Raw genomic sequence first — 14,908 nt, forward strand, 5'->3', positions numbered from 1 at the left:
TTCAGTCATGCCATAGGTTCTGATCAATCATCTCCTGACACTATGATTCCCAGTTACAATCATCGGCCTAGTTCAATCAGAAACAACACAATCTAGAACAAACTAGCGCTACTCATTCCGCACAGTTATCTGAACATGCTAAACCCCAGCACAAAAAATCCTTCCCCTCTTTGCATGCACATTAAGATCTGCCAGTTTCAGAAATCGACAACCCGATCTAGGAAGGAATCTACCGCAATCCGATATTAGAGTAACAGATCTAAGCAAATCCACACCGTAAAACACAAGAACTGGACAAGAATAGCAAGAAATGGGGACGAACACCTTGCAAACATCAATCCGAACGCTATCCTAATGGAAACCCTACACTACAAAGGAAAATATATTTTTTGACAAATCACTTTCGTCATGTATAAGCCAAAATTCGTCAACGATTACATTGGGGTGACGAATTTTGATCGTCAAGGGGTTCGTCACAGAAGCTCCGTCATAAAATATCGGGGGTGACGGTATGCTCATTTTCGTCAACGTCAAATGTTTGATTGTGACGACTTAGAAATCCGTCAACGTTTAGTGTTAATCGTTGACAGACAGATTTGTCACTAAAAATTGGGAATTTCGTCAATATCAAAATGCTAGGAAGAATCTGATTGGTCCAAAAAATCTGACATGGCCTTACATGTGGGTCCCATCATGCTGATGTGGCTGCTGACAACGTGGGTCCGACATCACTTAAGTGGATGCTGGCATGTGGGTCCAAATGGTAGTGACGTGGCATTATGTCATGTTGGAGACCCACACGGTGCGAGATTGCATTTTATTCATGACGTTATTTTGGTATTTTTGGATTTGTTTTCAACCAACTAGATGTTTTGATGCAATGAAAATCTAGAAATATATGAAGTCAAATATGCAACATATAACCGACAGATATTCACAAAAAAAATTTACAAACACATAGAGTTACAGCCTGAGACTACATCAGGTCCCCAAAACTTATGAACGCTTGACATCATACTAGTATTTCAAGCATCTAAGCATCTAACAACAAAATATCAGTTTGCTTGCATGCAGCCATGATCCTCTCAACAAATTCCTCTTGACAGCAACCTTACATTCAGCTAGATAATGCACAAGAATAAACAGATTATATCTCTCTTCTTTTATTTCCAGAAAGAAAGAAAATAATGAGTCTTGCTGGCATTTGCTATGTTGACAAGAATAAACTGAACATATGTGGCGGAGATACTGCAATTTAGTACCTGGTGAGATTTTGAAACGAATACCCATAGTCTTCTCCAATGTGCAGCCAATCCGGCGAAATCTTATAAACTCACCCCAATCATGATGGGCTATTCTGCAACTAAAAAATTATCGTCATTAGACTGTCACACAATTGTATTAGACCAGAGGAAATAGAAGTGTACTGTAATTAAAGGGGCTACAAAACACAAGTGGGTTGGTGGCACTTACTTTTACTTCCATGACAGACCAAGCATAGACAAAGGAAAGGGAAGTGTGAGTGTTTCCAAGTCTGCCTTTCAAACTGTTGTCGAGCTATGACAATTGGATTCAGAAGGACCTGATCAACATATGCAGAGGATCAGTTCTTTTTGCTTTTTTCATAAAATCACAGCACAACAGATGGATTGATACAAAAATGAAAAAACAAAAGAAATAGATGTCTGTTGGTAACCTCACTTACAAATAAGCACAACCATGTAGTTTTGGGGTTTCGCAATAGTAAACCTGAAAAAAAATACGTGTAACATGAGTTCCACATATATCTCATCTTAAGACTGTAACTCATCCAACATGAGTTGCACAAACCTGTACGTGCTACTGCATTTCAGCATGTCTGGATCAACTGAGTCATAACAACAGTACATGATTAAGGGTAACAACTAATAGTACTTACATTTTGCAATCTTCGCTAACCAGCGGATGAGTTAACTACCAAGACGCGCTTGCGGATGGCCCAAGGACCTGAAAAAAGAGGTTAAGGACGTGAGGCTGCTGCTGCCACAGCTGAGTATCTCCTGATGACATAACTAAGCCCACCGTCCATGGCAGCGACCGAATCAATGGGAAATTTGTGAACACAAACCGGAGAGGGAGAGGAAGACAGCACGTACCAGGTCGACGGTGGTCGGGGCAGAGGAAGCCGCCGTGCTTGTGGCTGGGAACAGCGAGTTTGGGCGGCCTGCAGGATTGAGGGGACGCGGAAGGAGGCCACCCTGTGCCGCTTCCGTCCGACATGGTCGCCGACGAGGCCGGCGCTGGCTGCCCCTCGAGCTCCACACGCCTAAAAAAGTAGATCAAACGGTGAGTGGTGAGGAGGCCGCCGTACCTTGCACGTCCCGCGAGAGGGGGTCGGACGAACGCACCTCGGCTGCCGCAATCCGTCGGTGGCGGCGTGGGTGACGAAGGCCTTCCATGGCGTTCGTGCCCTGGTGGCCGGCGTGCAGCGCCCTCCCAGCAGCACGGCGTCGAGGGAGAAGGGATCTGTCGACGGAGCGGCGGCTTGATCTGGATCGTGGCGGCGTGGTCTACATCGCGCAAGGAGAGAGAGGAGGAGGGAGGTGGGTGGAGCGTGGACGGCGGCGCAGAAGGATCGTGGGTGCGGTTGGCTTTAGGGTTTAGGTGCGGCGCTGCGTCTATGTGTACGGACGGATGGAACGCAGTACTGTTAGGCGGACGTTCAGATGGCGTATTTGGGGGGCAATCCGTGGGAGGCAAATCATTGCGTTCTGATTGGCCCGACACAATGACGCTGGATCAAGGATTTAACAAATAATTTGAAAATTCAGTTTGGCAAAATTGTTTTCCATGCCAAGACACACATATGTGTCAAATATGAGCACTTTATTACAAACTATGACACGGGAATGACCATACGGTAATCATTTGGTTTGAAACCTATAGATGATTATAGGTGATAGTCATTTTTGTGAATGATATTTTTGTAACATTGTCAAAATTTAAGTTTATCATTTATACTAGCAACTAGTACACATAAAAGGATCACATGCCAAGGGATTTCTTTTTTGAGTTAGTTTTCACTTTATTTGATTTTTTTTAAATATGGTCAAAATGGTTACGATGGCTATTCATTGAAAAGGGACGATTTTTTCAAAACTATCAATGGTTCTGTGATATAATCAATACTTATGTACCTTAAAGTGATTTTTGGAAAAAATTTAAAGCAAACCATCACACACTTGTAGTTCAAATTTGAATTACTTTCATAAAATCGACATAAAGTCATTTATATAGGCGAAATTAGATAGAAAGAGAGAAAAATCCTAGGAACGATCCTTAAAATATGGACTACTTTGCTTGAAAATTGTACTGGTGCCATTTTGCACCATTTTTTGTACTTGCTTCACAAAAGAGTCATTTTTGGCACTTAGAAAATGAAAAAAAAATGAAATTTCTATAAATAATATGAAAATTCACTTTGGCAACATTGTTTCTCATGTCAAGATACACCTATGTGCCAAATATGGGCACTTTATCACAAACTATGCCACAAGAATGGCCATACCTTGGTCATTTGGATTAAAACCTATAGATGTTTATACATGATATTCCTTCTTGTGAATAATATTTTTGAAAGGTTTGTCAAAACTGATGTTTATCATTTATCCTAGCTTCTACTACACATAAAGGGACCCCATGCCAAAGGATTTATTTTTTTGAGTTTGTTTTCACATTTTTTTTGAAAGCATGGACAAAATGGTTAGGATAACTATTCATTGAAAAGGGTCGATTTTTACAAAACTATCAATGGTTCTGTGATATAATCACTACTTGCGTATCTTAAAATTATTTTTTCAAAAAATTAAGAGAAACCATCACACGCTTGTAGTTCAAATTTGAATTAATTTTGAAAAATTGACATAAAGTCATTTAAATAAGCGAAATTAGGTAGAAAGAGAGAAAAATCCTAATAATTCGGGATGATCCTCCAAATATGGACTAATTTCCGTGAAAATTGTACTGGTGCCATTTTGCGCCATGTTTTTCGTACTTGCTTCACAAAAAAGTCATTTTTGGCACTTAGAAAATGCAAAAAATGAATTTTCTATAAATATTATAAAAATTCACTTTGGCAACATTGTTTCTCATGTCAAGATACACCTATGTATCAAATATGGGAACTTTATCGTAAATTATGCCAAAAGAATGGGATTTATCTATTGTTTTTTATTTATTGCCATGCTGCATAGATATTACTTATATGTCCCGCTTTTTATTGAATCATGAAGTGTGCAGTGGTCTAGTGGTTAACTGTAATGCTTTCTTTGCCGAGGTCCTGGGTTCGAGTAAACGCTATATATTTGGCAGGCTGGTCCTACATGTAATTGTGGGTTTCTAATAACTGAGATCAAGTGGGAAATATTTTTGTTGAGCCTAATACGGAAATAAATCTTGGGTTCGAGTCCCCAATTCTCTAACTTTTATTCCATTTTCTAGTAATTGCCTCGCTGCATACAAACTAGAAAATTATTCCGTATCCAACTAAATCAAATTGTGTCAATTGGTGCACTGGTTTCTTAACACCCTTACTTGGTGGAGGTCTTGTGTTCGATTCCTCCTTGCTGCACTTTATTTTTAATATGCAAAATGAATGCTATCTATATGGCAGGCTGGTCCTACATGTAATTGTGGGTTTCTAATATTTTTATTGAGCCTAGTTACGGAAATAAATAATCAGTTCAGAAACATCTCAGCGGTAACAGTCCACGTCATTCAATCCAAACACATGGGTTCGATTCTTTGTAACCACGATTTTTATTGAATTAATTCTGTTCCTGTCAAGTGGGTCACGCATGATATTGAAAACTTATAAAATTTAATATTTTCTGGACTAGTGGGTCCCACAAGAAATAATTAAATAAAATTATAATAAATTATTTATAACCTGACATGTGGATCCGTATTATATTCAATGACGGTTTACATACACCACGATCTTCATTTCGTCACCTATTAACAGAGACGATGGCAGCCCTTCCGGGTTTGGTAATGGGTGACGATTTTTCGTTGACGAAAAAGCAAACCGTCAAGCATTAACTTAAGTGCTTGACGCCAGATGAATTCGTCACCTATTAAGACATATCCATGACGGTATGCAACTTCGTCACCATCACTAGGCTTTTCGTCAACAAATATCACATCTCTTGTAGTGCTAGCAGATCTACTGTGCATGTCGTCGCGAATGCTCGAGAAAGGCATGTTCTGGCAGAACGAGTACGAGGGTGAGAAGGAGAGGTCGTTACCGCCATTGTTCCGGCTGAGAACGAGCTCGAGGTCGTGTGCGACCTCAAGATGCCGATGAAGATTATGGAGCAGGTTGCGGGCGATGTCGCGGTGCTGGTCGCCGATGTCTCCTCCTCCGGTACCGGTGCTCCTCCGTGCGGCGGTGGGGCGGATTGGTCGGCAAGAGGGGAACCGCCGGGCGATGTGACAGTTTGGGGGAGGTGAGAGTGCGGTCGCGAGTGAGAGGAAGAAGAGGGGAGCGGTGACGGTAATTATGGCGCGTGTTCCAGAAGGGACGCGGCGTCTCCGCCTCCCTTCTCCAGGCGTGCAGGCTTGTGGCCGCAGCAAACCTGGCCCTGGAGAAACTGCCATTCCGGGCGTTGCTCCAGGCATGTCCCGGGGTGCTTTAAAATCCGGTTCATGCAAGAACGCAGTGGGCTGTAGGCATCCAAACGGATCGAAATTTGTTGGACCGATGCGAGCCAATGTTCATCCAAGCTACCAAACACGACCAAGATGAACACAACAAATTTTGTGCATCTTGCATGCTACAGTACCCCACATTAAACTCATTTATGGACATCGCCAGTAGCTTACCGCTTACCATATTAGCAATCAATCAACAAAGTGCTTAGGCCATGTGAAGAATAATTGTACTATAGCACAATATATAATAAGGTACTAGAGGCTGTAGTAGTGGCTGGATTATATTTGTAGTATTATTACTCCTGTGTTACATGAGCCCGATCAGCACCCAGCTCTTGGAGACAAGGGATCACCTTTTCTTGGGCTGTTAATTTGCCTCAGCTTTCTAAGATTACTGCTGTCCATGGACACTCGAGAATCATTATCTAGTTGAGGCTATTTTTTAAGCTTTCTAATAGTAGATATTTTCTCTCATCTGAAGATCGTATTTTTAAGCTTCCAAAAAACACGAGAAAAGACACGCATGCAGTGGAAACTTGCTCCAGCATTTTTTTGGAATAAGTTATGAAAAATCATGGATTGTAAAAAAACCATAAAATTGCATATTTTTGAAATTACACATTTTGAAACTTGGTATGCTGCCTGATTTTTGTTTTTGTATAAGGGTGTGAGTGTGACTACTTCTCAGACTGAGAAAAAGTTTCGAGATGATGTCATCAAATATCAATTACAACTCATGTTGCAACTGATGATTATGATGACTAGTACGGATCACAAAGTAAATCAAATGGTGTAGAACTTGACCGAGTACGAACTTAGTTCTCTGCTAGCAAATCCCTTTGTATAAATCAGAAATGGTCATATTTAAGTTCCAGATTGTATATATAGGTATACATGTGTCTATTATCTACATGCTTTAAAACTTGGGAATCGTTTTTACACCGTTCCGAAAATTCCTCCTAAGCGCTGTTTACTTTTGTAGAAGAGCAGTTTGCTACACCTTTTCTCTTCAAGAGTTGGTCATCATTCGGGCGCCGTGGGCCATTGGAACAAGAAGGAATATCCGTATTTTTAAATGAGTCCAACAAGTGTATTCAGATACAGGAGAAAAAATCAAAATTTTAAACATGCATGTTATGTACCTTCATTAAAAACAAGTATTTTCCTTTATCGAGAAACCGATCAAAAATCCTTTTTGTGGTGAACGTACTTCTGCCTTCTCTGATGGGTAACACAACGCAAAGATTGTGATTGTGAAGAACATGAATTCATGGACAACATTAACACACAAACGGAAGACTGTGTCTATGAAACGCTATCCATGAAAAAAAATACACAATGTAAATATTTTGACAATGAAGGACAATGACAAAGGGTAAAGGAGAACAGAACAAAAGAAAAAGAATTCCTCGCCTAATCGAAATGAAAAACACCATCCACAACACCCATGATCTCCATACTGTCAACCGAGTTCCCTTCCTCCTGCTCTTCCGCATCCTCCATAGGAGCGTTCAAATCAAAGACAAAATGACGTGATTCTACTTGCCTCTCCGCACCACCTTCCCCATGGTCCAATCCACCAATTCTTCGTCGCTTGGTCGGAGGGGATGAAGAAGTGAATGACCTTGGCTCAGACACTTCAGAGCTCAACACTACAATGGCATCCTCCAGACTGGCTATGCCGGCGCCGTTGCAGCCCATGACCCTCCCCGTCGCGATCACATTCTTGATTGCGATTTCTGACTCGTGATCGATTTGATCGATATTATCGATAAACACAACACGGTGAGGTTCTTCTATGAGTGCCTCGAACAACCTTATCCCGACATTGCCATTGCCGACATCTGGTGACCTCCTCCTCTTGAGGGCGCGGTCACCGGCGTTGCTAGAGGTGTCGGCGGAGTTAATCAAGGTGAACTCGCTATAGGAGCCAAATACAAGCTTCGCGAGCTCCTGGGCCATTGCCCTCTTGCCGTTGACATCGTTTCCTCGGAAGAGCAGGCACGCCATTGAGGAGGCCGGCCTCCTCATCATGCCGGATCGGCACCGCAGCACGATGGCCGCTATTGTAGGGGCGATGTCCTTTCGCCACGGGACGCACCGCTCCAGGGCATCACACAAGATCTTAAGATTCTCTGAGGTGAGTTCGATGAACTTTTGCTGCATGCACGTAGGCTGCATTGCGGGTGTTGGCATGAGTTATAGTATTAGCAGGTTGATACAACAATCACCAAATATCATTTACAGTTTCAATACTTCTAAGTACATGTCAGCCACGTACCTGAAGAGAGGTGTTATGGCATGTAGGGATTACATCTTGCCGGTGGTGGAGCCAGGAGGAAACGCTCGCCGTCATTGTGGTTACATTGGTGAGGCCAAAAAAGGCCGGCCACGCTTCGCTTGGTTTGGTTTGGCAAGCTTGATCCCCACTGCAGGAACAACAGGTGGCTCCATATTGTTAGAGCTTAATTAGTTTACACAAGGAAAATTACATTGAGCAAACATGAGAATTTTAGTCTACGAAATCGAACGCATTGATCCTAGACCGTTAGATTTTACAGGTGGTGACAATATTGCCATCAAAACAAGTTAAAATAAGTTGCTACACTAGAATGTTGTCAACTCCTAACGGGGTCAAATGGATAAGCGCTGACCAAGAAGGTACAAGAAGCATAAAAGAATCGGGCTGCCATGAAAGAAAGGATTGGCGAGTTGACTAGAATTATCCAGCAGTAAAGGTAGAAAGTATAACCTAGATATTGTATTTTATCACGGACTAAGGATTTATACGTTTTTTTAAACAGGTTTACTTCTACGTTAAGTCGAATCTAAACATATTTAGATTCCTCCAAGAACAAAAGAACAATAAAATCTTGAATGGAGCATATTGATATGATGATGCCAACTAAGAAATAACTAAGTACTCTAGCAATATGGACGGATCCATATAGAGTTACATCCAATTTGTTTTGGCAAACAAAATCATATGTAATAGGTATGTATGTATGTATGATGTATCAGTAGGGTTCTAGTTTTAGCAAAACAGGTACCCAACATCATGATTTGTATTGATAAATATGTAATAGGTGTATGTATTGATCAATCTTAGGTTAAGATCTTATGATTGTATAGTATTTCTTGTCTAACTTGTGCAAAAATATCTCCGCTATGGGAAAAGTTCTGACTTTGATTTGGCAAAACAAATTTGAACACACTAAGTTCGGAAACTGGATCCGTCACTGCGAGTCAATATGTTTGCTTTCTTCATAAGAAGTAGACGATGAGTTGCATGCACCAACATTGGCTGAAACCCAGCATGCATGCATGATCTGTTGGCTGTCTGGGCATGCATAAGGTTACTATTACTCCCTGAGTCCCTGGTGTATGCACGATCAAACCAGGAGAGGCCACCAGAAATATTTCAAAAAAATAAAACGCGAACTCCGAAGTACTCCTACCTGTGGCAGCTGAGGGTTAACGCGAGGCTTCTGTCTGGGATGACGACTGGCCGGTGGAGCACATCCCCAACGGTTTCGGAAGATGTCTGTCCAGCATTAGCCTTCTTACTAATCGGCCATGGAGAAGCTATGTCATCGCTACGGTGGCTATGCACGCTATCAGACTGCTCCGACGAGGCTCCTTTCCCGACATTGGCCTTGACCTGAGGGCCTGAGAAGCCGGCCTCGCGCAAGGCGCGGTCAACGCTCGGGTCGTCCAGGATGGACACGACGAGCTGCTCCAGCCCGACCTTGACGACGAGCCCGCCCGGCTGCCGCTGGCCGCCTTCCGCGGAGCCCCGGCGCTCGTGTGCCTGCGCGCGCTTCAGCGCCGCCACGAGTGCGTTCGATAGCACCATCACCGGCGCGCCGTGGTTGCTGAACATGGCGGCGGCCGGTGGCCAGACCATCGGGAGGCGGCTGAGCGCGACGTCGATGCAGAACTGGAGTGCCTCGGGCTGAAGCGCGGGAGACTTCAAGTGGGACGAGGACCGGAGGCAGGCGGCGCGGAGGAGGCCGCCGGTGGAGAGCATTGCGCTGGCGACGTGGAGCGGGGTCACCTGCGCGTGCCCGCGCCGCCTCGCTAGATTCGCCGCCTGCCACACCGCGGCAGCCGCCACCTCCACCAGCGCCTGCTGTACCACCTCGTAGCCGGCGCTCCGCATATTCACGCGCTCTGGGAACGCAGTGACTGAGCTACCACCGTCGACGTCTAGGGCTATAGCTATAGGTATAGTTTGCTAGGCTGGTAGCTCTTCAGCTGCAACACGGTTTTGTAGATGTGCAGCTGCAGCATGCAGGACACAGCAGGAGTGGTTAATTCAGCAGCAGTACACCAGGTTCGTCGCCATCGACGTGGACGCCGCGTGATGGCTCATCCGCTCATGCATGGCCGAGGGAACACGAAGTACGGCTCAAAGATTGTGTGGAGCTTAGGGCCGGCCGATAAGATTGATCCTGGAGGGGTACACAGAATGTGTCAATATGCATGGTTTAATTTCGTGTAGGGGCCGGCCAAAAGTTAATAAGTGCAAGTTGGCAGGTGCATGTGAAAATAAAACGACAGATACTGAGTTAGGCTGGTGCCAATGCATCACCCCACTATAGCCTCGTCACGTCAGCTTTTCCCCCACTCTCACCTCACTCTCACCCCACGGTGCCAGTGCACGGGCTATAGTGCCAGCTCTCACTTCTCTCTCCTCCCTACCGTCTCCCTACCGCCTTCCTACCGCCCCCACTAGCACCGCTATCGCCTCCCTCTCGTCCCGCTCTCGCCTCCAACGCGGGCTATAGGCGGGCGGTACCGCGCCCTAACGCCGGGCGCCCGCGCCACCGCCCGACGCTACCGTCTCGCCCCGCTCTCGCCTCGCTATCGCCCCGTCGCAGGCGGTAGCGCCCCTCCTAGCGCCCGCGTTGGCACCAGCCTTAGATGTACTTCCAGGGAAGGAATAACTCTAGTTGAAGGGTAGTAAATATCTAGTACTACAGTAGTACTCAAATAATATGTTTAATGGTGTATGTATAATACTATGGAATTTACTACTTCTCACCTGGCTGAGAACTAACTTCGTTAAGTCTTATATCATTTAATTTTGCGTTTTGATTTGTGTTGGTCATGAGTTGCAAAATGAGTTGCAACTGACATTTGATGACATCATCTAACTGACAACGAATTTAATTGAAATAGTCACACCCTAAGATTATTGCATTTGCACTAGCTAATTCAATAAAAAAAAAAGTCTGAACTAATAGAAAGACACTAGATATTGTATTTATATTCAAAACGTCTCCTCGCGTCTAGGCTATTTTAGTTGTTAGCGTGTGTTTGGTGTATATCACATAATCTTTTCCTTTTTGTTTACCATGTAAGGTTGTTGCACTTGTCAGTTCAACCAAAAATCCGAACGGGTAGAAAGAGACTAGATAGTATATTTATATTTAACAGTACAAATATCAAGCTATAATACCTTAAACAAAACATCATGCTAATAGATCTTCATCCTTTTTTTTTTTTGGAGAACCCGCAGGAGCTCTGCGCGTCTTTATATTAAGCATCAGGGGAAAACATATACAAGAAACGGATCATCGTTACGGCCGCTTTGGACCGTCCACCATCTAGGACCGAAGCCCTACCTATCATATTCTATCTCTCTCAAAGACCCACGTCTGCATCGCCGCCAGGCGAGCCACTCACTGTCAACGATCTCCAAGAGGGTGTGGGCAGGCATCTCGTCCCAATCAAAAACCCTGGCATTGCGCTATAGCCAGAGGGATCTACTGACTAACAAAACCATGGAGTTGAAACGGCGACGGTCCCTTGCTCGAAGCCGCTGCTACGCGTTGGGCCACCAGTCAACTAGGGCGCTATCGGCATGTGGGGCAAGATGCTCAAACTGATGGCGCTGCAGGAACCTAAACCAAATCGTGCACGCATAGCGGCATTGAAGGAGGATATGGTTAAGGGTCTCATCCTCAATCCCGCAGAGCGGGCAGATCGAGTGGCAGGTGAGTCTCATCCTCAATCTCCGTCCTTCTTGATCTTGAGGAAACTGCATTGGCACTATTGAACTATCAATATATTCAGGCTTGTTGAAAAAGGGTACTAAGCAATAATATCAATATAGTGACAGACATATCAATTAACCACGCAAAAATAAGAACCAACCTCCCCCCGTGTCGCACCCCAGGCGACACCGGGGGCGAAAATCCCGCGCCGCCCCGTCCTCCTCCCCGGCGACCCTCCGCCGCCGCTGCTGCCGGCCTCCGCGCCGCGATGGCGGCGGCCCCCCGCTGCCAAATGGTGCCGGGGGTGGCTCCTTCTTCGTCGCGCCGCGGGCGGCCGCCGGATCTGGCTGGGGCGGGAATGGCGGCTCGCCGGCGTTAGGATGCTGGAGCGGCGACTCAGGGACCGTGGGGTGGCGGATCCGGGGCAAGGTCGCCCGATCTGGTGGTGAGGCGGGCTGTGGCGGCGGCCCAGCGGATTCGGCGGCGTTCGGACCGCGTGGGCGGCAGAGCAGCGACGAGCGCGCCCCCGTCCGGCGTGCGGTGCGGGCTTGGCTGGGGCGCCGGCATGCGGCGCGGGGGTGGCCGGGGTGCGCGGTGTGCTGCCGGTGGGCAGCAGCGCGGGACGTTGCTGCGGAGGTGGTCTGCGGAGTGGCGGCCCGGTGTGTGCTCCGGCTGGTTTGGCGGCCGCTGTGGCCGCGAGGGCGGCATGGCGGCTGGACCGGGGAACTCGCGCTGCTGCGGCCGACGGCTCGTCCTTGGACCCCTGTGTTGGCGTCCGTCGAAGCTCCCTCTCTGTGGCGGTTGGCGGCGCCCGCGGAACTCTTCTCGGCGAGCTTGGTAGGCAGCGATGGTGCGGCTCGGCTCTTCAGCCCCGCGTGGCGCGGGTGGTGGCAGCGTAGCTTGCGGGCTCCTTGGTCTGGTTGTGGTGGCGGTGGTGGCTTGTGTGCGGCGGTGGCGCCGCTTCTGCGCATGGGGTGTGTCTGCGGAGTGCGGGCTGGCAGCGGTTTCGGTCTTCGTCTCGCTGTCCGGCCGCGTGAAGCCGTGGTGGCTCGTTTGCTCCGGGCGAAAGCCTGACCGCGCGGCGTCTGCGGATGTCGCCGTCCTTCTTGGAGGGCGGTCGTGGAGCTTTACGACCTTCGCTACCTCGGGTTCACATCTTCGGGCGAAAGCCTAGATCCCGCGGGATCGGACGACGGCGTCGATCCTTCGTCGTGCCCCCTCTTGAGGGCGTCGTCTTGAAGTTGATGATCCCCTTCGCGCCCTCCTGTGCCTTGACACACAGGGCATCTGGGTTGGCAGGAGGTCAACCGAAGATGCGGGTCTTCCGAGTGGAGACTTGAGAGGCAACGACGATGGTGGTGACCAAGGTCTGGTTGCGGCAAGGTCATGTTAGTCGGCTCCGTTCCGGCGTGTTCGAATGTCTTCGCGGTGGTCTCTTCTTGATGTGAAGTCGAAGCCACCCTCGGGCGGTGTACGATGACCTTCGAGGGGCGGTCCGGTGCAGGTCCTATTCGACGCTTGTCCTGCGCATCTCCTCTCCGAGGCTCTTTGCCAGAAGCGAAGCTGCCGGTCTCTCTTCGAGGAATCATCTGTTTGGCATAGGCCGGCTTGAGCTTCTTAGCTTTTGTGGGTAGCCAGGAAGGCTCGGTGTGCCCTTGTGGCGGGGTGTGTGGTCTTGGGTGTGCTTTGGCACTATTGTTATTGGTTTTTGCCCGGTTTTCTCCTAAAAATCGGCCATCTTCTTCTTAATGAACGAATGAGGCAAAGCTTTTGCCTCCGTTTCCAAAAAAAAAATATAGTGACAAAGATCAATAAGTACGTCACCTGGTGTATTGTCATACTATCTCATTTTATTGTGCAATTGAAAATTAATAAAACATTATTGCCCGATGTGCATCCATGGCATTATATAATTCACTGGTGAAATTTTAGCATGAAATTGGAATGCTCCTAAAATATAAATTCGGAATATTTATTTGTTGTAATTTATGGTTTCTAAAATAGATCCAACCTAATTTGCTTGTATTATATTTTCATACTATTTAAAACTGAAATATTTTCTTAAAAGTGAGATATTGTACGATATATGAGATATGATATATTTGTTTTTCTTCAAATCCTGCTATAATATAACTTTAAGTCTATGCGTATTTCTACTTTTGTGTACTTATTATAACTAAATTTTCCACCACGCATGATTTAAAAATGGCACAAAACCATTTATTGGGTAAGATCGTATGTGCACCTATTTGTATTTAAATCTCGGAGCACACAGTTACTCATAGGAAAGTACACTTTGGCCACACAATTAGGCCCGGTCTAGAAGATTGATCCCATGGAGGGGTACGTACTTCGAATGTCAGTATATAGATGGTTCGTGTAGGGGCCGGCCATGTTAGTGTAGTTTAATATCGGCAGATGCATGTGAAATAAAATGAAAGATATTATGTACTTCTGAGGAAGAAATAACTAGGTGAAGGGTAGTAAATACCAAGTACAGCAGTACTCACAAATACTCTTGCTTAGTATGAAAATTTAGGTTGAGGAGTTGCAGTACAACTTTCTCTATCTATTAATGCAAAAATAAATATTGGATGAAAATTTAGGTACCCATTAAAGGCGGGAAAACGCTTCAGTAGATGCTAGCAATTATCAACCATCTAATTCAAACATTTATACATAGATATCGATAAATTGATCAAATATTTCTCGAATGACTCCGTTGTTACATGCGTCTTTTCCCCATAAAGGTAACTCGAGGGTTTATATCGAACTCTCTGAAAATTGGCTTAGAAGCTGAATTCTTCCTCTCCACTTCTACCAACCTGCAAAATAAAGTTCTTGCCTTGTATCTCCAACTCCACCGTGTGGTTGTCAAAAACAAGGTTTCTTATTAGTAATAGGAAATACAAGTCTAAAGTAAAGTAAATAACCTAAGCAAACTAAGTAAAAGAAAATAAAGGCTAATGGTATTTGGTTTTTGTGTGTGTATGTGGAGAAAGTATTTTTGGTATTTTGGGATTAAATAATAGTAGTAAATATAAAGTGAGGTAATAGTGTTGGAAAGGTGTTTCTAATGCTTTAAAATGGACCAGGATTCATGGGTTCACTTGTGTACTATCTTTTTAAGTAGTAGTGGACACTAACAGTTCATTAATAATATAATATTGGTGGAACTTCAACATGTGTTTGATAAGCATTCATATGGGCATTAC

At 45.5% G+C, this 14,908-nt stretch overlaps 1 protein-coding gene and 1 long non-coding RNA gene across 2 annotated transcripts; both read right to left on the reverse strand.

Annotated features, from left to right (window-relative positions):
* Positions 1-1,255: 1,255 nt before the first annotated feature.
* LOC127304785 (uncharacterized) lies at positions 1,256-2,287 on the reverse strand. The gene is made up of 5 exons (XR_007853534.1): positions 2,136-2,287; positions 1,919-1,986; positions 1,706-1,749; positions 1,474-1,582; positions 1,256-1,363 (listed from the first exon to the last, which is right to left on the reverse strand). It is a non-coding gene; the product is annotated as an uncharacterized lncRNA (long non-coding RNA).
* Positions 2,288-7,031: 4,744 nt separating this feature from the next.
* On the reverse strand, positions 7,032-9,853 carry LOC127303535 (protein SMAX1-LIKE 3-like). The gene is made up of 3 exons (XM_051334256.2): positions 9,150-9,853; positions 7,973-8,120; positions 7,032-7,866 (listed from the first exon to the last, which is right to left on the reverse strand). The coding sequence occupies exons 1-3, from the start codon at positions 9,851-9,853 to the stop codon at positions 7,105-7,107; spliced, it is 1,614 nt and encodes a 537-aa protein (XP_051190216.1). The 3' UTR covers positions 7,032-7,104.
* Between the last annotated feature and the right edge of the window lie 5,055 nt (positions 9,854-14,908).

This window comes from Lolium perenne, chromosome 5, assembly GCF_019359855.2.
Source record: "Lolium perenne isolate Kyuss_39 chromosome 5, Kyuss_2.0, whole genome shotgun sequence".
NCBI classification, from domain to species: Eukaryota; Viridiplantae; Streptophyta; class Magnoliopsida; order Poales; family Poaceae; genus Lolium; species Lolium perenne.

Coding starts and splice junctions, on each gene's coding strand:
- LOC127303535 (XM_051334256.2), bottom strand. CDS start 9,853: ATGCGGAGCGCCGGCTACGAGGTGGTACAGCAGGCGCTGGTGGAGGTG. Junction 8,121..9,149: donor TTAACCCTCAGCTGCCACAG/GTAGGAGTACTT, acceptor TTGTTCCTGCAG/TGGGGATCAAGCTTGCCAAA. Junction 7,867..7,972: donor GCCATAACACCTCTCTTCAG/GTACGTGGCTGA, acceptor CCCGCAATGCAG/CCTACGTGCATGCAGCAAAA.